General features: G+C 50.9%; 1 protein-coding gene across 1 annotated transcript; it reads left to right on the top strand.

Moving 5' to 3' along the window:
* Positions 1-383: 383 nt before the first annotated feature.
* On the top strand, positions 384-20,193 carry ARK2C (arkadia (RNF111) C-terminal like ring finger ubiquitin ligase 2C). The gene is made up of 7 exons (XM_006748902.2): positions 384-644; positions 2,107-2,217; positions 5,835-5,964; positions 7,707-7,811; positions 8,361-8,456; positions 13,325-13,431; positions 13,944-20,193. Exons 1-7 carry the CDS (start codon positions 469-471, stop codon positions 14,059-14,061), a joined length of 843 nt encoding a protein of 280 aa, XP_006748965.2. The 5' UTR covers positions 384-468; the 3' UTR covers positions 14,062-20,193.
* Positions 20,194-20,307: the final 114 nt, after the last annotated feature.

Below are 20,307 nucleotides of genomic sequence, written 5' to 3'. Positions count from 1 at the left end.
TGAAACAGGCTGTCGGGCCCATGAGGTTGCATGGAAGGAGCCTTACAACTCCTCTAACAAGTGTGTTGGTTTTTTAAAGGGTGCTGGCTTCTCTGTTCACCGCCTGGAACACTCCCTGCCCCCCCACCCCCCCGCCCCCCCCCCGCCAGCACACACAGCCCAGAGCTTCTACCTGGCAGCGGTGAGGATGACCACGTGGACCCCAAAGCGATGACATCGCCGCGTTCCAAGGAAGGCGGCCAGCGGCACCAGCTGCAGGGCGTCCCCTCGGCAGGGGAGGGGCGCAGGGCGGGTCCTCACGCAGTCTTCTCTGTCCTTGCCTCTCCAGGTGCCCCTTTTCAAAGGTCTCAGCATCCTCACGCTACCTCCTGCCGCCACTTCCACCTGGGCCCCCCGCAGGCGCAGCAGCTGGCGCCCGACTTCCCCCTGGCGCACCCCGTGCAGTCGCAGCCGGGCCTCAGCGCCCACATGGCCCCGGCCCACCAGCACAGCGGCACCCTGCACCAGTCGCTGACTCCGCTGCCCACCCTGCAGTTCCAGGACGTCACCGGTCCCTCCTTCCTACCTCAGGCCCTGCACCAGCAATACCTCCTGCAGCAGCAGCTCCTGGAAGCCCAGCACCGCAGGCTCGTCTCGCACCCGAGGTGGGCGGGGCCGGGGCGGGGCCGGGGGCGGGGCCTCGGCGGGACACCTGGCTTCCGGCTGCCACCGCCCCGCCGGCGGGCAGTCACTACGCGGGGTTCCGTGCGGGAGGCAGCTTTTGCTCCAGTTAGAGGCATTCGTTTCAGGCAGTGAACTCCACCTGGACCCGACACGGGTTCCCTCGGTAGCCAGTGTGTGTCCTTGTCACATCACCCAGGTGCAGGAACAGGGCCCGGGTGACTGGTGGTTTATCGTGCTCACGGTGGACTTCTGCACGGTGGGGGAGATGGGATCCCTCCTGTCCCCTGGAGCTTCATGATCACCTGATTCTAACACCCAAGTTCCCTAAGGGACACCTGAGGACACAGCTGCTTCGGCCCCGCCGTCAGAGAGCACATGGTCTGGTTGGGGGGACCAGCTATGAAACAAATGGAGAGTAAAATTAGATAATACTGGACAAGTCACTTCACCTCTTTGAGCCTCAACTGTTAAGAGAAGGAGTTTGATTACATCAGTGGTTCTCAAACATTTTTGCCTTAGGACCCTTCACACTCTTCAAAATTATTGAGGATTACACAAACTTCTGTTTATGTGGGTTATGACTATTGATACTTACCATGTTGGAAATGAAAACTGAGAAATTTAAACCATATTTATTAATTCATTTAAAAATACAAGAACAAACTCATATGTTAACACCAATTATATCTTTTTTGAAAAGAAGGTATATATACATGTAGTGAGAAGAGGGGCTTTTTTTTTTTTTACATATTTGCAAATCTTTAATGCCTGGCTTAATAGAAGACAACTGTGTTCTCATGTCTGCTTCTACATTCAATCTGTTGCAGAATCACATGTAGTTTCTAGAGAACTTCACCATTCACCTGTGAGAGAATGAGAGTAGAAAAGCAAGTAACATCCTCATATTATTATGAAAATAGGGGTTGGGGTGCCCGGGACAGAGGTGAATGTTGTAGCGGGTCAGAGGGAGGAGAGGTCACCATGCCTGCAGTGTGCAGGGAGGACTTCCTGTAGGCGGTAGGTGGCTTTGACCGGGGCCATGAAAGCTGGCAAGAGTGTGGAGAAGGATGGAGAGACCAGAGGGGTGCACCGGTGTGGGAAAGCCTACAGGAGGCACAGCTACGTGCCCTGGAGAGAGCGCAGGAAATTCCGAGGGAAAAAGTAGAAGGAGCAGAGGAGGCAAGGACGTTTGGGTGGGACCAGTGGCCGGCAGACACACCGAGGGAGAGGCCTCCGTGTAGTGGGCCGCCCCCGGACAGCAGGAATGTTTGAGTTACCGGCTGCTGCCGGCTGGGAAGCGTCCTTGGAATTTGGGAAGAGGGGCAAAGCCCACTGCTCTGTAGGCTGTAGGCTCAGGCTGGCCAGGGCTGTTCAGTGCTTCTGGGGGCTGGGCTGGCCCGGGACAGCTCTGACACCATGGGCCCTCCTTCCCTTCCCGTGCAGGCGGAGTCAGGAGCGCGTGTCTGTCCATCCCCACCGCCTCCACCCCAGCTTCGACTTTGGCCACCAACTCCAGACGCCTCAGCCCAGGTATTTGGCTGAGGGCACTGACTGGTGAGTGTTTGGGGTCCCTAAGCAAGGGAGGGGAGTGGAGGAGAGGTTTGCCTGAGCCACGGAGTTCCTGTTTCCTTCACTTTGAATGGCACGGGAGACCTCATCTTCAAGCTCCAGCCATTGCCTGTGCCCCTAGTCACCCTCAAAGCCACATGGCCCCTAGCATCATGTGCCCAGCTTGGGGCTCTGTGCTCATGATCCTGCAGGGGAGGAGGAGACAGGGATACAAAACATTTCCCAAGGTCAAGGAGGGCTGGAAACCAGTGGTTTCTGGGAGGCAGGCAGAAAGGAGAGTCTCAGGAACTAGCTAGTCAGGGAAGGCTTCCTGGAGGGGGTGGACCTTGAGGGATCCACAGAGAAGAGCCAGGGCAACCCAGCAAGACCAAACACAGGCTTGTGGAGGCAGAGCCCGCAAAGTTGGAGGTAAGGACTGTGGACAGAAGCTGGGGAGAGAGATTGAGGACTTAGCCGTGCTATCTTTGTAGGCACCAAGTCCTTGTCTTCCAAAATCTCTTGCACTCGGGACAGTAGGACAGAGGTCTTTGTTGCCCCGCAATGCAGCGTTGCATGGTTTGGAGTCCTCCGTCACACCTGACTCTCTGGTTCTAGCTCAGCCCTTGGCTGACCTACACTAGGGTGCGAGGCGTACGCCCAAACACTTGAAAAAGACATGCAGTTCCCTGAGGCATTTAGGTTTAGAGGGCATCACGCCTGCAATTATTTTTAAATAGTTCAGGGAAAAAGCCCATGGAGAAGTGTGTGTGTAGCTGTTGTAAGTATACATGTAGAGAGAGAAAAGGAACTACAAATGTAGCCAAATAGTAAAACATTAACACATGGGGAATCCGGGTGAAGGGTATCCAGGAATTCTTCCCGCTGGTCTTGCAACTTTGGGGTCAACAATGTTATTGTTGTTTTAGAGAATGTAAAAACAAACAAACAAAAAACTTCTGTGGAGAGGCAGGGACTATATTTCAAAAAAACCAGACATGCACTGTGTCATTTTTCAGCGGTTTGAACCGGAATGGTTCAAAAATTCTGGTTGACTGCATGCGAAAGGTGCTCCAGGGGCAGGAAATAGTTGTTCTCTAATGTGTTCCCATGTCTCCCAGCCCTCTGCCAGTTCTGGGGGACGCTCTGTGAAATCGTATAAGTACCGCGCGCTAACCGATTGCGCCACTGGAGCTCCACGCTCTGTGAAATCGAACACTTCCTCAAAAGAGAGGCTACAGGGCGGCCAACTTCAGCCCAGGCTTTTTCTAATTAGCAGATTCAAATCAGGAAGATTGAATTGCAGTTTGGATTGAATTCTGTCCCTCAGCAGTCAAGTCCATCCAATTTGATTCAATTCAGCACACACTGAGTGATTTGAAAAAACATAGGGCAGCCAGCGTGGCGAGTGGGACCGGGGAGGTGACATGGGTGAGTGGTGAGCGTTGTCCTGGGGCGGTGTCAGGAGCCGCGCAGGTGTGAGCCTCCCCAGCTCGCTCACCAGCTCGCTCGCTTTCGCCAGATCCCCAGTCCTTCTGCACTTCACTCCCTCTGCCCTCCTGACCTCTGTCTGCTTGAGAAACACAAAGACTGAAGCCCTGAGAGGCCTCTGCAGGGAGGGCGAGGGAGGCTCCTGCCCTGAGTCACACCTGGGTTCACCCTGGGCTTTTTCTGCCGGGCCTGTCCCCCTTACTTTAGGATATTTGAACCCTATTCAGGCAGCTTCTCTTACCTGGGCAGCTTGGCCTGGGAGTGTGTGGGAGCAGCAGGCCTTGCAGGAACAATCCCAAATATGCCCCCTCTTTGGTCCGTACCTCATAACTCGACCCTGACCTTGAGCTCCGATGTCTCTGTCATCATGCTCCTTCTCTGACTCATTCCCAGCTTCATACTTCCCGCTGTGATGCCCGGGTTCTCATCGCACCCCGCCCCACCACCCAGCCCTAGCCCTGGCCAGGCAGAGCCCCCCAGAGACACCTGGGACCTGTGAGACGGCAGGTGGAGGACAAGAGCCTCCTACTGTCCTTCCCCTGCAGGCAGCTCTGCCTGGGCCAAGCCTCCAGATTCACCTGCGAGAAGGTGCCAGCACTTAAGCTCCCCGGGAAGAATGTCAGGATCTGTGTAGCAACCAGACCACAGCACGCTTCAAGGTCACTGATAGTGAGTGGAAAATAAAGTTTAGCTTGATATTTAGACACAACTGACAAAACACTGCATTGAGACAATGCCCCCCCCATATATAGACACACACACACACACACACACACACTCACCTATATATATACACACATCACATCTGGAAGCAGAAATTCCTTAAATGCCCTTTGTATCTTTTTCCTTAGTTTGGATGTATTTGTTGAGGTGATGTGGGCTGCTTTTTCTGCTTTCCCTCTCTCTGGATCGTGCTGGTTGCGCTCTGCTGTGTCCCTTCAGATGTCCCTCAGTTTTTCTCTGTTCCCGGTGCACTGGGGCTTAGATCAAGAGTTGAGCAGATTCATGTTCAACTCTTACTATTTCTTGGCAAAAATACTGAAAAGGGGTGTGTTCTCCCAGCAGAAAGCTGGTTGTCTGTCCTTCTGTGGTGTTAGCAGCAATTGGTGATCTTCACCAGGAGCCTTTATTTCTTTTGGGGATGCAGGGAGGTGACAGATAACTCCATCATCCCTTACCCATTTATTAGCTAGAGAGCTTTTATAAAGAGAAATTTCCCTTCGTCAACCATTTGGCTACCCTCAGTCCAGTTAACAGAGGAAAGGCAGGATCAGCGTTGGATTCTTCCCCTTTCTTTACTAGTTTTCAAAATGAAGCTTTGGTTCCCTGACATCCTTCGAAGGGACCGGTTTTCTTTGTATAATTTAGTATAGTTTCCCTCTCATGGATCCGAACCTGTTCGAGGAGTTTCCGTCTGCTGGAATTATGCTCGCTGACACGCCCCTTGTCCAAGACCTGCCCAGTGGGAAGCTCTTCAGGATGGTTCCTGAATCCTCTTGACATGACCTGGACAACTTCCTTGCTTTCAGTTGTAACAAGAGGTTTCAAATCATTTTGCACATTTTCTGCCCCAGACCTGAAACTGGCCATTTCCCAAGGAGCCCTGGTTACTCTTCAGTTGCAAAGACTGGTTAATTTTTTACGTGAAATGAGTTTTCCTGTCCTTGTAGGAGTGGGGGGCAGGGGTCCAGGATAGCTTTCCCAGCCTCACGGCTACCGGGGTCCCTCTTCGTGTTTTTTCTCACAGTGGCACAAATATGACCTCCGCTCCCGCCTCTGCCTGACTTGTCTTCCCTTTGCTCCATACCCCTGACCGGCTCTATTTGGATCCTTCCAGTGTTTCTCTCAGGGTTGAGCTTTGTCTTGGGAGGGAGCTTCGGTGCGCTCATTTTAACAAGTTTTATGAGGTGTAGACTGTTCCAGCCCCTTCAGCCCTGGCAGACCCCCTTCCTCCTCTAAGTCTCTGTTTTCTTCACTTTAAAAAGAGGGGAAGGGGCAGGTGATGCTGAGTCCCTTGCAGCTCTGGTGGTCTGTGACTCTGAGTCTTGTCCCTGGGCTCGAGGTCCGACGTCCCTCCCGTAAGCAGATGGCTGAAGCCCACCGCCCTGTGGTTCACTGTGGCCTTGTCCCCGCAGGGATCTCAGTGTGGACGCCGGCTTGAGCCCGGCCCAGTTCCAGGTGCGGCCCATCCCTCAGCACTATCAGCATTACCTAGCGACTCCTCGAATGCACCACTTTCCCAGAAACTCCTCCTCCACGCAGATGGTGAGTGCAAGGGCTCTGCCAGGAAACCGACCCCCTTGCTGCCTGGGGGTGCCGGCAGTGGACTAAGGCCAGCGGCTCCCCCGTGTCCTGCTGTCATGCTGTCCTCCCCTCCCCGCTCCTGTTCCCACTCTGGCTTGATGGCATCTGCCGGACGAAAGCCAGTACTGTGGGTGGGACTGAGTGGGGCACTGGAGGAGGGAAAGGGGCGCATGGTGGGCTGTGGTTTGTGGGGAAGAGGCTCGGGGCTAAGAACAGCCGGGGTAGTCCCTCATTATCACCTCATTTAGCTAATTTCTTGGGGTCAGCGCCTCCCTGGGCTTTGATTTTACTGATCTATGAGACGGCATGAAGATGCCTGCCTCGTCCTTCTCACGGGGCTGGCAAGGGCCTGCGTTAGGGACAAAGGAGCCCACACAGGAGCCCCCTCGGGCCGGACCTGCTGATCCAGTTCTGCTTTGTGCAAGGGGCCGGACTTTGTCACTACAGGGCTCTGCGATTGCAGAAAGGGGCAGGCTGGCTCTGGGGGCCTCCCCAGGCCCTGGCGCTGCAAGCTCCCTGGGGCAGAGGTGAAGACAGGCCATTAAAGCAGCAACGGACTGATTGTGAAATCTTATCTCCAGACAGCTCGTTCGTGTTGCTGCCCTACAACACATTTCCCCCCTTCCAGCCCTTGTCTCTGCCGTTAACCACCCCGTTCCTCAGTATCCTTGTTTGCGCAATGAGAGGTTTGGATGAGTGATCGCTGAAGCCCTTGTCCGCTCTGAGGTTCTCGGGTTGGTGTCATGAAGCACCATCTCCTAAGAGAAAAAGCTAACATTTATTGAGCGCTTAGTGCATGGCAGGCCCTGTTCTAACCACTTTATGCGAATTACCCAGAACCTTACATGAAAGGGTTTTTATCCCTGTTTTTCAGATGGGCAAACTGAGGCATAGAGAGGTTAAGTAACAGAGCTCAGGAGAGGAGCTATGATGGAAATCTGGCCCCTCCATCTCATAGCCGGGGCCAGGATGAGGTGAGCAGGGCAGGGCCTTGCCAGGGCAGGGTCAGATCCTGTCTTTATTTAAAATTTTGGTATTTTGTTCATTATGGACTTTTCGCATTAATTTTGATTTTTTAAAAAGAAATATTGCCTTAAAATATTATTTACTTTGATTACTGAGTCTATTGTGCTGAAATCTGTGCTCTCGTTTGTCCCGCCTGGACCGGACGTGGCCCACGCTCTTCACGGTCTAAGGCACCGCCTGAGGCCGTACTGAGCCGAGGGGAAGAGGTGGCCCACGGCCACCCAACTGCCTTGTTTGAAGTCACCGTCTGCCACTTCGTTGCATAACTTAGGCACTCACTTTATCTATTTGTGTCTCATTTCCCCTACCAGTAAAATGGGGGTAGTAATTGCACCCACATCCTAGATCCGATGAGATCAATTAGTCACGTGAAGTACTTAGACAGAGCCTGCCTTGAAATAAATGCCCAATCAGCTTAGTCATCTTACTAATTATATTAGTATACAGTGTATATATTTACTAATCTATATTTACTTTATTGATTTTGTTATTTTTTCTGGGGCCGGTCTGGCACAGGCTTGGTTCTTGACGAGGAGAGGAGGGTATTGGAGCAGGAAAGAGAGCACTTTTGCCTGAAGAATCTCGGGGGTGTGCAGATTGGCCGGTTATGGGGGGAGCAGTCAGATGCTGGGCTCGTGCAGCCTGGAATCCTATCCAAGGCATTTTCTCCCCAACAGGTCGTCCATGAAATCCGAAACTACCCTTACCCTCAGCTTCACTTCCTTGCTCTCCAGGGACTGAACCCCAGCAGACACACCTCCGCAGTGCGGGAGAGCTACGAGGTACGCCCGCCCCTCTGTCTGGCTCCAGCTGGCTTGGTGGAGACACCATTCTTGTTCATTGTTCCCTCCTCCTTTCTCCTGCTGGTGGCTGGGGCATGGGAGGTTGCGGGGAGCTTCGGGGTTGAGAGTAAGAGAGAGAAGAAGAGAGAGTGAGTAAAGATGTGGGGGTCTTTCAGTACCAGACAAGTTCTTCCCAATGGCTATGTGAATGCTTCTTTTTTTTTTTTTTTAAAGATTTTATTTATTTGACAGAGAGGTAGAGAGAGAGAACAAATAGGCAGAGAGGCAGGCAGAAGGAGAGGGAGAAGCAGACTCCCCGCTGAGCAGGGAGCCCGATGCAGGACTAGATCCCAGGATCCCGGGATCACGACCTGAGCCGAAGGCAGCCGCTTAACCGACTGAGCCACCCAGGCGTCCCTATGTGAATGCTTCTTGCTAACATCTTTCAGTGCCCTTCCTCCATATTGCGTGCACACGTGTGTGTGTGTGTGTGTGTGTGTGTGAGTTAGAGCATGCAGAGTGCACATGTCCACATTTTTCTCTTTGCAGGAGCTGCTGCAGCTTGAGGACAGGTTGGGAAATGTGACTCGGGGAGCTGTACAGAACACCATTGAGAGGTTCACCTTCCCCCACAAATACAAGAAGGTGAGTCTGCTAGCAGGTCAGCCTGCGTAGTTGAGGGGTTGTGGTTAGGTGCTCTGAAGCTGTGATGTTTTCCCAGGGTCTTTTCCCCTGTCTCCATCAGGTGTGACCAGGAGGGGAGACGGGGTTGCCTCTCATCATAAAGGAGGAAGGCTGTGTGTGTGTGTGTGTGCATGTGGATTTGTGAGTGGGTGTGTTAGGTAGGCATACAGGTGCATGAATGCTCGTATCTGAATGAGGTGGACAAAGGGAGCACCTGCAGTGAAGATAAGTGAAACTAAGATACGCCTTAGAAAAGAAGTCCAAGTCCAATCCCACATGGGGACAAATGGGCAACTAAGGTCAGAGCAAGAGTTTCCAATCCTCATTGAGCATCAGGATCACCTGGGGAGCTTTTAAACCCACATGTTCAAGGCTCCACCCCAAGCCTATAGAAGTAGATTCTCCACGGTTATGGCTCAGGAATGTAGAGTAGGCTTAGAACCCAGGAATCTGATTTTTAAAGCATTTTTAAATTCAAATAAATAAAAAATTTGGAAGCAACCACGGTGTCATTCAATAAGTGAGTGGATAAACAACAGTGGTGCATCCATACCATGGAATATTATTTCATGATTTTTAAAAAATGAGCCATGGAAAGAGATTAGGGAAACTTAAATGCATATTACTAAGTGAAAGAAGCCAACCCTAAAAGGCTGCATACTGTGTGATTCCAACGATATGGCGTTCTGGAAAAGGCAAAACTAGATTGTTTAAAGGTCCCTTGTTGCCAGGGGCTTTGGGGGGAGGGACAGACAGTGAATGGGTGGATCACAGGCTATTTTTAGTGAAATTATTGCACGCCACTGTAATGGTGGACACATGACATTGTGCATTTGTCAAAACCCATAGAACACTACAACAGGAAGAATGAACCCTAATATAAAGTCTTCAGTTAATAACAGTGTATCACTATCAGTCCATCAGTTGTAACAAAATGTACCACACTAATGCAAGATGTTAATAACAGGTCAAACTGTGTTTGTGTGTGTGTGTGTGTGTGTGTGTTGAGTGGGGGAGGGATGTGTGAATGGGCTGTATTCTCTGCTCAATTTTAATGTAAGCTAAAATTGCTCTACAAAATAAATTCTGCAATGAAAACAAACACTTTTTTTTAAATTTAAGAATTAAAAGCTTGACAAGTGCTGAGAGACTTGGCGTGGGAAAATGCCCATTGAAGTCAAGCCAGAGCCCATCTTCACTGCCCCATGAGGCACTGGGGTACAATGGTTGTGAGCGCTAAGTGTTGGAGTCAGATAGGGCCAGTTTTTAATTTCAGTGTTACTACTGTCTTTGTTTGGGCTGCAATAACAAAGTACCAACAGCTGGGTGGCTTAAACTGCGGACATTTATTTCTCACAGTTCTCAAGGCTGGGAAGTCCAAGATCAAGGCACTGGGTTCTCTTCCTGACTTGTAGATGGCTCCATTCTTGCTGTCTCTTCGGATGGCAAAGAGAGGAAGCTCTGGTGTCTTTTCCTCTTCTTATAGGGGCGCTAATCCCATCATAGGGTCTCTGTCTTCATGACGTCACCTAAACCTAATTAGCTTCCAGAGGCCCCATCTCCTAATACCATCACATTGGGGGATAGGGCGTCAACATATGAACTTGGGGGTGGGAGGCACAAACATTCAGTCCATAACCACCACTGATAGCTGTGTAGCCCTGGACAACTTACGTGGCTTTTCTGGCCCCTCCCCTGTCCTTTTTAATGTAAAATAGGAATGATGTGTTAGTAGCAACCATAAGGGGTTCTCCAGGGATTCAGTGGGACAATGCATATAACAGCTTAGCATAGTGCCTAGTATCTGGTGAGTGATCAGGAGGTTGAACTGCTCTCACCTTGATATAGGGCTCACTTGTTCTAGGCTTGCAGAGATGCCAATGATATCAATTAAAAGACCATGAATCTTGGTCTGTGCAGATCCTCATAGAGGCATTGGATTCATCCATAAGTTATTTCAACCAACATTTATTATCTACAATGTGTCCTATATGGGTAGGATGTTCATACAAGAAATGGCAGTATTTCAGTAACTAAGGGTATCATCAGCAAATGGAAGATGATCATTCTCTGCAGGGCAAGTTTAGGCTGTTGGAGGAGAACATGGAAGGGGATGAGTGGCGTGTTCAAGAGTCCAGAGCAGCTTCCACTCCTCTGGCCAGGGCGTACTCACTCTTGCCAGGGCCACGCACTGCACCTGCCGCCAGGGCCACAGGCCTTGAGGAGACAGAGAGAGAACACATAAGGAGGATGGAAAGGGAACACAAACCAAGCCAATGACATAAAGAGTTGAGGTAAAGATGATGAGAATGAAGGGAGAATTAGGAGAATAAAATATTATAAGAAAGAAATAAGAAATAAAATATGAAATGATAAAGTTTAGGACCCAAATAAAATGTGAAAAAAACTTTAAAAATTTAAACTGAGAGTCAAATAATAAAAAACAAAAAATATTTTACAGTAGTGATGATAAAAATAAAAAATATAAACGAAATACAGTCATGCAGACAAATATAAAAAATAAGAATTAGGCAAAGATATGAAAACAACATACAGAATGAAAACCAGTAACACTGACGTGAGAGGGAATATGAATGAGGGAAAAAAGGTACAGGCAGAAGGGGTAAAATAAATATGAAATACATGCTGAGAAGAGTTACCATTAAACTAAAAGTTACACAGATAATGAGAAGACAAAACCTAGAAGACCTAAAAGATTAAAAATACAAAAGAGGAAATAGGGTAAGATTTGAAAAGAGACAATAATTAAAGAAATATAGATTAGGGACGCCTGGGTGGCACAGTTGGTTTAAGCATCCAACTCGTGGTTTTGGCTCAGGTTGTGATCTCATGGTCATGAGATCGAGCCCCAAGTTGGGTTCCATGCTCACAGTAGAGTGTCCTTAAGACTCTCTCTGCCCCTCCCCCTGCTTTCTCTCTTTCTCTCAAATAAATAAATCTTAAGAAAAAAAGAAATACAGATTAGACATAGTGGAATAAGGTGAGACTGTTTGAAATCATTAACTATAAAAAGGAAATCATGAATAATGGTGGGAAAATAACAATAGAAAATAGGCAAGTAGTGAGTCTTATTAGTATCTTTTATAGAACATCCCATTTCTCAAAGGACCAACTGAAAGAAGGCCACTCTTCCCAGAAACACAGCTGGGCTGTTAGGCAGGCAGACCATCATGACTCCATTCAGACTCAATAGCCATGATGATTATATGGGACTATGGATGTAATTCTGATTTTCTGGGTTCTAGACGAGGGAACCCTTATTGCAGTGGCCATCACGGGGTTTGCAGTTGGAGTATATAGGGCCCAGGGAGGCTGAAAGCAGAAAGCATAGATTTTCTTCTATGTTCCAGTAAGGCTCTAATACTCCAGGGACCACATCAGACTAAGGAACTCCAGAGCTTAGGACCAGGGACTTGAGTGGGGAAACCTAGCATCTAGGCCTGTCCCCAAGGTCATAGTTATTCTGTGGGTGGTGTTTTGTTTTGTTTTGTCTTGTTTAAATCTTGTGAGTCTTCAGATTTTTCTCTTGGCAAAATGACCTTTAAGTCTGCTTCTCTCTGGAGAGGGGACAGAAGGGCTAGTTTTCTTCCCATGGATATTATCAGACTGTTTCACTGCACAGCTTGGAGATGGGGACAAGAAAGCTGGGCTGATTTCATTCACTGATTAGATTCCTTCCTCCCCAGAATATTTTTAAAGCACTGATGATGTGCCTTCTGCTTGGCCAAGCGTGGAACACTACCCAAGGAAGGGTGAACCATGGTCCACACAATCTAAGAACTTGGAACTTTCTACATAGCAGTTAATGATTTTCAAATAATTAGCATAGAATTTAAAACAGTTCAACTAAAGTCAACAAATATAAACAAAGTGACTACATGATGTCCAAACTCATTTTGGAGCTAGTGCCTATCTTAAAGGAATTTTCTGGATAGGAAGAAATCCAACAATATAAAGTAACAGTATGGTACAAATTATAGGAGTTGAGGAATTTTGCCTTCATCTAGTAATGAATGAATAAATGAGTAGACCTTAGTAGAGTGAAAGAAATAAAGGAAGAAGGGAAGGAGAGAAGGAAAGAAGGAAGGAAGGAAAAAAGGAAGGAAGGAAGACAGGAAGACAGGATGGATGGATGGATGGATGGATGGATGGATGGATGGATTGATGGATGGAAGGATAGATGGGTAGATAGAAGGTTGGGTGGTTGGAGGCTGAGTGGGTAAATGGATGGGTGGGTGAGTGGATGGATGGGCGGTTGGGTAGATGTATGCATGCATGTATGTATGTATGGATATATGGATGGATGGGTGGAAGGGTAGATGGGTGGATGGGCGAGACGTTGGGTGGATGGAGGGCAAGTGAGTGAGTGGATGGGTGGAAGAGTAAATGGATGAGTGGATGAATGGATGAAGCATGCTGGATATGAATGTGGAGGCAGAAGCCTGGAGGCAGGGATCTAGGTAGGAAAGGACATAAGGAGGAGTGGACAGTATGAGGGGAATAGGAAGGAGAAGCAGTTTATGCACAAGCCATAGTTTTGCCATGGACTGATTCATTAGACACACAATTCCTTTCCAAACTCTATACCCTTCAGCCAGGATAACCACCACTGTATCCTGAGGCAAGGAGGAAGAGTTGGGGAGGAGGCTGGGAAAAGGGCCTGGGGTGAGCATACAAGTCTGGGGATTCCTTAAGAATTTAGAAAGACACTGACTCACAGATAAGGGAGGGGGAGGCTGTGGTTGGAAGATAGTGGTCACCAGGTGAGCTGATCCAGGTAACCAATGCTTCTCCTCTGCTTCTCATAGCGAAGACCCCAGGATGGCAAGGGTAAGAAGGAAGAGGGGGAGGAATCAGACACAGATGAGAAATGCACAATTTGTCTGTCTATGCTGGAAGATGGAGAAGATGTGAGGTAGGAGACCCACCTCTTCTGTTTCCCCTCCCTTCCCCCCCCAGGTGTTAGTAATCAGTCATGTGCTGTATGTCAGGGATACGGTGCTTGTTCTCTTGTGCGTGTGTGTGCTAAGTGCGCTATAGTGGGCTATGTGGTTGTTCTGGGAAGGTGGGGTGTGGAATGTTCTAGATGTGTGATGTTTATGGTGTGGACTGGTGGACACAAAGTGTAAGAGAACAGAGTGATGTTTGGCCTGGGTGGGTCTCAGACAAAGTCATGGCTTTGTTTCAGGCTGGTCTGAAAGGGCTTCATGGAGGAGGAGGGCCATGGGGTGCTCCTCCCTGTCATGACTTCTCATCCCAGCCACAGCCTCACTCTGGGGCAGGGCTCCCAAGACCCTCTTTGGCCCATCCCCCAGTGGTGCCAGTGTGGGTCCCCCCCCAACCTGTGATAGCCAGCATCGCGCAGCCCCTGGCCCGCCGGGGACCCCTCCCTTTCCACCAGTCATCTGACCCTCCCTTCTCTTCCAGGCGCCTACCTTGTATGCATCTCTTCCACCAACTGTGTGTGGACCAGTGGCTCGCCATGAGCAAGAAATGTCCCATCTGCCGAGTGGACATTGAGACACAACTGGGAGCCGACAGCTGAGGGAGGAATTAGCCCGTGGATGCCCCATTTTCCTTCACCAGGTCCCCCCACGGCCATAGCCCTTGCAGCCAAACTTTGCCTTCTGAGCCATTTGATGTAGAGGAGAAGCCTGCAAGCACATTTTGTGGAAAGAGGAGTTGGCGGTATCAGTGTCTGAGGGAAAGGAGGGGTGGGGGGAGGACCCCCCCATCCAGAATGGTGACTGCCCCCATCCACCTCGCTGCGCGGGAGGGAGCTGGCTGTGCCCGGAGCGGGGGTGGGAAGGGGGGGCCCACGCTGCTGAGAATCTCGATGTGAACTGGAAGGTCCTAGCTGATAGACAGGCCCCTCAATCCTGTCCTTTGAAGGATTGTATATATACCTCTCGACCACGTAGAAACCACGTAGGGGTCTCTAGCTATTTCTGTGGATGGCAGCCGGAGCATGTTAGCTTAAGAAAAATGTTGTGTGTGGTGCTCTAGTCATCTTGTGGTGGACATGTCGCTATTACGAATTCGCACCAAATATTTCTCATTGAGTTCCTTGTTTTGGTGCCTGACCGAACCAACCAACAACAGCCCAAATCTTCCCGTCTTTATGAGAAAAAAAGGAAAAAGGAATCAAAGGTGGGGGGAAAAAAAAGAGCCAAATCCTGTTTCTGGTGAAAAAGGATGATTTTTTTTTTTTCCCCACCCAGGTTGGGAGGCGGGAGGGGGGTTCTTGTTTTGTTTTCGGTTTTGTTTTTTCCTTTGCTTTTGTTTTTCTCATGTTTACAGTGCATGGAGTGTGGAAGGGGAGCATCTGGGGAAGGGGAGGACTGGAAAAGGAGCAGATGGGGGGCTTAGGCGGGCCCCCAAGGGGCTCAGCCAGGGTGAGGAAGGCAGAGTTTGAGTAGGAGAAGGGGAGATTCTGTCTGGAAGGAGGGCTCCCCAGTTCCAGGGCCCATCTACTCAGTTCCAGCCATGTCCCCGGTTCCACATGGAACTAGGGAGGGGCCAGCCTTCAGCTAGAGTTTCCCCCGTGTTCCTTGGAGCCAGGGTGTCCCTGTTCATGCCACCTTCTTCCTTTCGGCTGTGCTTAAGCCCTGTCACAAAGAGGCAATTTTGGCCACTGCCTCCCTATGCAAAAAATTAACTGGATGATGAAGATATGTTATCACATAGGTGGTAGACACTTGGCCTTGGCCAAAGTGCCCTCAGCTAGCACTCAGGGGCCGAGGTCAAACACCGTGGACCTGGAGGAGGGCCTTCAGCTTCTTTTGGGGTGTCTCAGATCCCGATGGAGTCCCTCTGAGATGGCCCCGGTCCTGAGATTGTGTTGGCTGGGTTTGGGAGGCCCTGGGTCCCTAGTCTCTGGCTCTTTCTCTAACTCTTTGACAGCCCTGGGCAAATCCCGCTCTTTCTCTGTGCCTCATTTTCCTTCTCCTTAGAGGGGAGACAAACGACAGTGCATCCCCATTGCCCCCTCTTCTACCTCACCCAGACATTGTGAGGACTGACACTCTCCACGCAACAAATTCATGCTCCATCCTGAGAACCTCCTTGGGGTTTAGGGACAGGGGGTGGCGGAGAGACTGACCTGGAAGTTCCAAGGGACACCACACAATGTGTCTTTCTGCACCACCCTGTAATTTTTCTTGAACCTCAAAGGGAGCAGAGAGATGGGGGGACAGAAGGAAGGAGATGGGAAGATCCACCAAATTCCAACCCCAACCCAGTTTTCTTCACCCACAGGTGGAAAACCCCAGCCCAGCTGGAATTCTGCTCCCTTCCTTTGCCTCTCCGCCTCCCTTATTTGCACTGCCCTCAAAGCCTCCCCGCTCCCCTCACCCCCTCAATGCCCTCATATCAGTAAAAGAAGACTAAGGAGGACAGGATACTTATCCCATACATGAAGAAATTCTGCAAGGTTAAGGAAATCTGAGTCTGCATCGCTGCTACCAAGGGTACATCCAGCACCAATGGGGAAAAATGACCGAGAGGCAGATTTGGGCTTGAGGTAGAACCTTCTAGCACAACCAGCGGTGTCAGGCGGAGGCATGGCTCTTCTGGACACCTGCAGGCACAGAATGGGGGATGTGGCTGGCTTCTGGTGGGAGGGTTACTCAAGGATCTTACTCAGACTGAGGCTTCTTCCAGCACCCATACTTGTTCTATAAAATCTTTACTGAGTGCCTGCTCAGTGCGGGGAAAGAGGACAACATCCCTGCCTTGAGGAGCTTAAAGCTGAGGAGCCAAGACGCATATAACAGCACAAACATGGTGACTGGCTGACGCAGGGTTAACAGCAATGAGCATTACCTTGTCCAGTTCCATGGTTCCAGTGTGTGAACCGTGTCTCCAGGGCTAAAGGCTGGAGAACCCACCGGTGTAGAAGGTGCTTCCGAGTCAGGATTTCGGGGAGAGCTAGTTACCAGTAGCCACAGGGAGTGGGGAATTCTCCCCAGCCTGCTGTGACCTGGGGGTAGCCAGGGTGGTCTAGGGAAGGTCACTCCCCTCTCAGTCTGGGGCTCTTGTGCTCTCTGAGGCTGGTTCAAAAGGCTAGCAAGTAGAGGGAGTCGGTGTGGAGGCAGATGGTGCGAGAGCTGGGGTGTGGGTTCTAGTCTTGGTTCTTCAATGACAAAGCATGCCACGCTGGTGGGCCTCAGTTTCCCCAGCTGTAAGGCAAGGAGGTTGGATTGGATGCTTGCTAAATTTCCTTCCAACACTCACATTCTCTGATCCTCCCTGACATCAACACATCTTTCGAGTGGTAGGACCGAGTGCCTACCGAGCTGTTGAAAACAACTTCCTGTGGGCACCAACGGCTGTCTCAGAGGCTGAGAGTGGGACGCACGCAGTCCCCTCCTCCTCCTCCCTGTACTGGGCAGGCTCTGAGTGCCCCAGGCTAACATTAGGCACTGACTGGGGTGGGGATGGCCCCAGAGGGGAGAGGTCAGCCACCAACTTTGGGGGGTGGATCCTGAAGCCCACCTCCCCTCCCTATCTCCCTGGGCCCTTGTACCCTGTAGGTGGGCATAGGAGGGGACGTGGACTGAGGCCCCTGCCAGCTCCAGGCTCCTTAGCCGGACAGCTCTCTGGGTGAGAACATGGGAGAGGGGTCTGCGCTTCTGCGCCCTCGAAGCCCCCTCTCCCTTGTCGGGGAGCCCTGGGAAGATGACGAAGAGGCAGGCTCCAGGCCTCAGCATCTTGTACCCACCACCTCCAGGAGGGGACACCCCCGGTAGTCCTCCTACTGCTCAACTCAAGGGACTCAGACCCTTTCCTGACTGAGACGCATGAGTGCCTTCTGGGGCAGAGCCACCCCAGGATTCAAGGTGGGCCTCCCAGCCGCAGCGCAGCCCGGGCCAAAGCGGGTCGCCAAGGACGCCAATCCACGAAACCAACCAACGCCACAGGCGGCTGGCTCGGGGCAGAGGCCCAGGCGTGGGGCTCCGCCACCTGCCGGGACCCCTGGGGCCCTGGGGCCCCCCCGGCCCAGCAGCTGTGGCAGGACTCAAGCTCCTCTTCTGCAAATGCTCCCAGCCTCCCTGCAAGTATTCTCAACTCTTTACGCCTAATGAACAAGCACAGTTTTTTCAATGGTGAAGACAAAGCACCAGATCTTTTTTTTTTTCCTGAAGAAATCCCCCAAGCCCCCCGCCGCCTGCTGGCGGGGCCAACACTCCCCGCGTGGGGCTGTAGCAACGTCTGTCAGGTCCCCCTGTCGTGTTTCATCTCCTGCGCGTAGAGCAAATGCTAGAGCGATTTCAGCTGATAGAAAAACAAAAATGAAAAAAAAAAAACACAAAAAACAAAAAAACATGGCACGTTGCTAGTTTACAGGGTTTTGTGAGTTTAAATGCCTTATATTTAACAATCATAATTTATGACTAACTTGTAGATATCGTGGGTTCTTATTTAATTATTTTTATAGTTGTTTTGCATTTTTAATTATAATTTATTTATTTAGAAAGGATACTAATTTTTTTTATTACTCCTATTACCTCATTTTGGCGTTGTTTCTGGGAGTGGAATGCTTTGCATGCATTGGTACGATGACAAACAACTATGAATACAAAAAAAAAAAATTTAAATAAAATTCCGCGAACTTTATTTCGTCCAAACTATCAGGGTGTGTGATTGCAAGCTGTCCTACTGTGGTGCTGGCCTCTTTGGATACATTCCATACGAAATGCAAACCTTTGATTCTGTATGCTGTGACCTAGTGAAAAACTCCAATATAGTGACTGTATTTATAGCACATATATAAATATAATTTGCACTCGTCAGCAGACTGGGCTAATCCTTTCACTTGCTACCCTGGCCCCCTCCCCAAATCCCCATCATTAACCGCTTTTTCTTTCTTCCCTTACCCTTCCCACAACCTCAGCCCACCCCGCCTTCATCCTCCCAGCTTGGTCCAGGGGCACTAGGGGTCACTCTCTCCGCTTGGGCTCCAGATCTCTCTGGTTCCGGAACTGGGCCCCTCAGACATTACCAGCAGGAGCATCTGAAAGCCAAAAAGCCTGATTTATTAGAAAGAGCCTTGGACTGGGGGGTCAGGAGGCTCAGGTTCTCAGACCAGCTCTATTGCAAACTTCCCTGTGAACTTGAGCAAGTCATTTGGCCTCCTTGAGTCTCCGTGTTCTGCGCAGGGCTGAGGGAGGCGAAGGGGAGGGTGTCTAGGGTCCCTCAGACCCTGAGAGACAATGACACAGAAGGGGGGTGGGACACCACGCTGTGCTGTCTCACCCTCTCAGGAGAGAAGGAAGGGGAAGAGAAAGGATGGAGGGACGGCGAGAAGGAGGGCATCCTGCGGGAGACAGGGAGGCGGGATAGGCGGACACATCCTGGACACAGGACATGTGCTTTCACAAGCCTTGGTGGGCCTTTGCAGAGCCAGCTGAAATCCCCGTGTTATTGTTAGTTGTGGGGATGGGGTAGGCGGAATATCAGCCCCAAAGTGTGATGTTTGGGGTTGCCACTCCAACCTGTCCTCTCTTGGAGCCTGTGTTGCTCAGCAGAGCCCTGGGACACAGATTCGGGACTCTCGGTCTCTCCTCCCACGGTCTTCTCCTCCTTGGCCCTCTGTCTTTGCTCCGTGGAGGCTGTGGGCGGGAGGGGCTGCTGTGGAGGATGGGGCAGGGCCCTCCTGTCTCACTGCTCCTGGGAAGGAATGCTGGGGGAGGGTTTGGGGAAGCAGTGGCCTCAAAGGCTGGCAATGCCCTGAGCCCAGATGTCTTTGAGCCAAAAAAGAGAGAGAGGAGGTCCATGCCCCCAGGAGAGGCCTCTGGGCCCGCTGTGACCCTGGCCAGGAGAAGGAGGACCACTCCTGTGCTCTCTGCATGTTTGCCTCCTCCCTTCTGTCCTCCTTCCCTTCCTTTCCTGCTCATCCTTCCCTCTTGCCTCTTGACATCACTGCCTTTGCCTGGTGGAGACGTCCATCCTCCACATGAGGCCCCTGGGATGGTGCTGATGGGGGAGGAGGCGGAGGCCCAGACTCGCCACGCGGCCGGCCCCGGGCTTGCAGGAAGTGGCCGGGCCTTGTAGGGTCCCTACGCCCCAACTTTGCTCCAGCCGGACTATGGGTCCCGTTCCCTGGGCTTCCTGCCTGCTGCCTGCCCAGCTTCCCTTTCTGCCTCTGCCCTGGAGCCTCGTTCTCCTGCTTTCCTTGGAGACGGCCTGTGGGGTCACCCACCCGGGTGCGCGACCATGCCCCCTTGGCAGGGCTCCCGGGCGGACATGCCTTACGCTGCTTTGCGGGGTCAGAGCGGGAAGGGGCCCTTTGCCCTGGCTGGGCTGTGCCCCCGCCCCCCTCCCTTAGCCCCGCCCCGGCCTTGGCCGTGGCTCACGTCTCAGCTCTAGAGCCAGCCGCACTGGGCCTGCTGGGGTAATTCGGTTGCCCCTGGTAAGTGAAAGGATTATCCTCAGTGTTGATTGTCCTTTTTTGTAACCCTCCTGCTGTTCTGTTCTGTTGTGCTGCGCAACATTTTGCTACATAGACTATTTTATAGCAGAAAGCTAGAAGAATATTTATTATGAATATTAAAGCAATAGTGCATCAATGAAAAGGCGGAGACATTAGGAATTGTGTAAATGCTTAGATTCACTTTTGGTGGATTTTTTGTACTTTATTTATAACTAATAAAAATGAACTGCATTGCTAACTACACCTCACTTGAGCAGGGTGCTTATTTCTCTGCGTACCCAGGGGCATCTGCAGAAAGCCTCTCACAGACCTGTCTTTGTCTAAGAAATGAGGTAATAGTCACCGTTTTCCCATCCA

The sequence above is a fragment of the Leptonychotes weddellii genome, chromosome 13 (assembly GCF_054177405.1).
Source record: "Leptonychotes weddellii isolate Sample4059 chromosome 13, ASM5417740v2, whole genome shotgun sequence".
NCBI lineage: Eukaryota > Metazoa > Chordata > Mammalia > Carnivora > Phocidae > Leptonychotes > Leptonychotes weddellii.
The sequence above is the reverse complement of the archived record's forward strand: the minus strand, read 5'-3'. Positions and strand labels throughout refer to the sequence as shown.

Excerpts from the sequence above, each read along its gene's own strand:
- ARK2C (XM_006748902.2), top strand. The coding sequence starts at position 469 with ATGGCCCCGGCCCACCAGCACAGCGGCACCCTGCACCAGTCGCTGACT. Across the intron at positions 7,812-8,360 it reads CAGTGCGGGAGAGCTACGAG|GAGCTGCTGCAGCTTGAGGA; the intron begins GTACGCCCGCCC and ends TTCTCTTTGCAG. Across the intron at positions 13,432-13,943 it reads GAAGATGGAGAAGATGTGAG|GCGCCTACCTTGTATGCATC; the intron begins GTAGGAGACCCA and ends CTTCTCTTCCAG.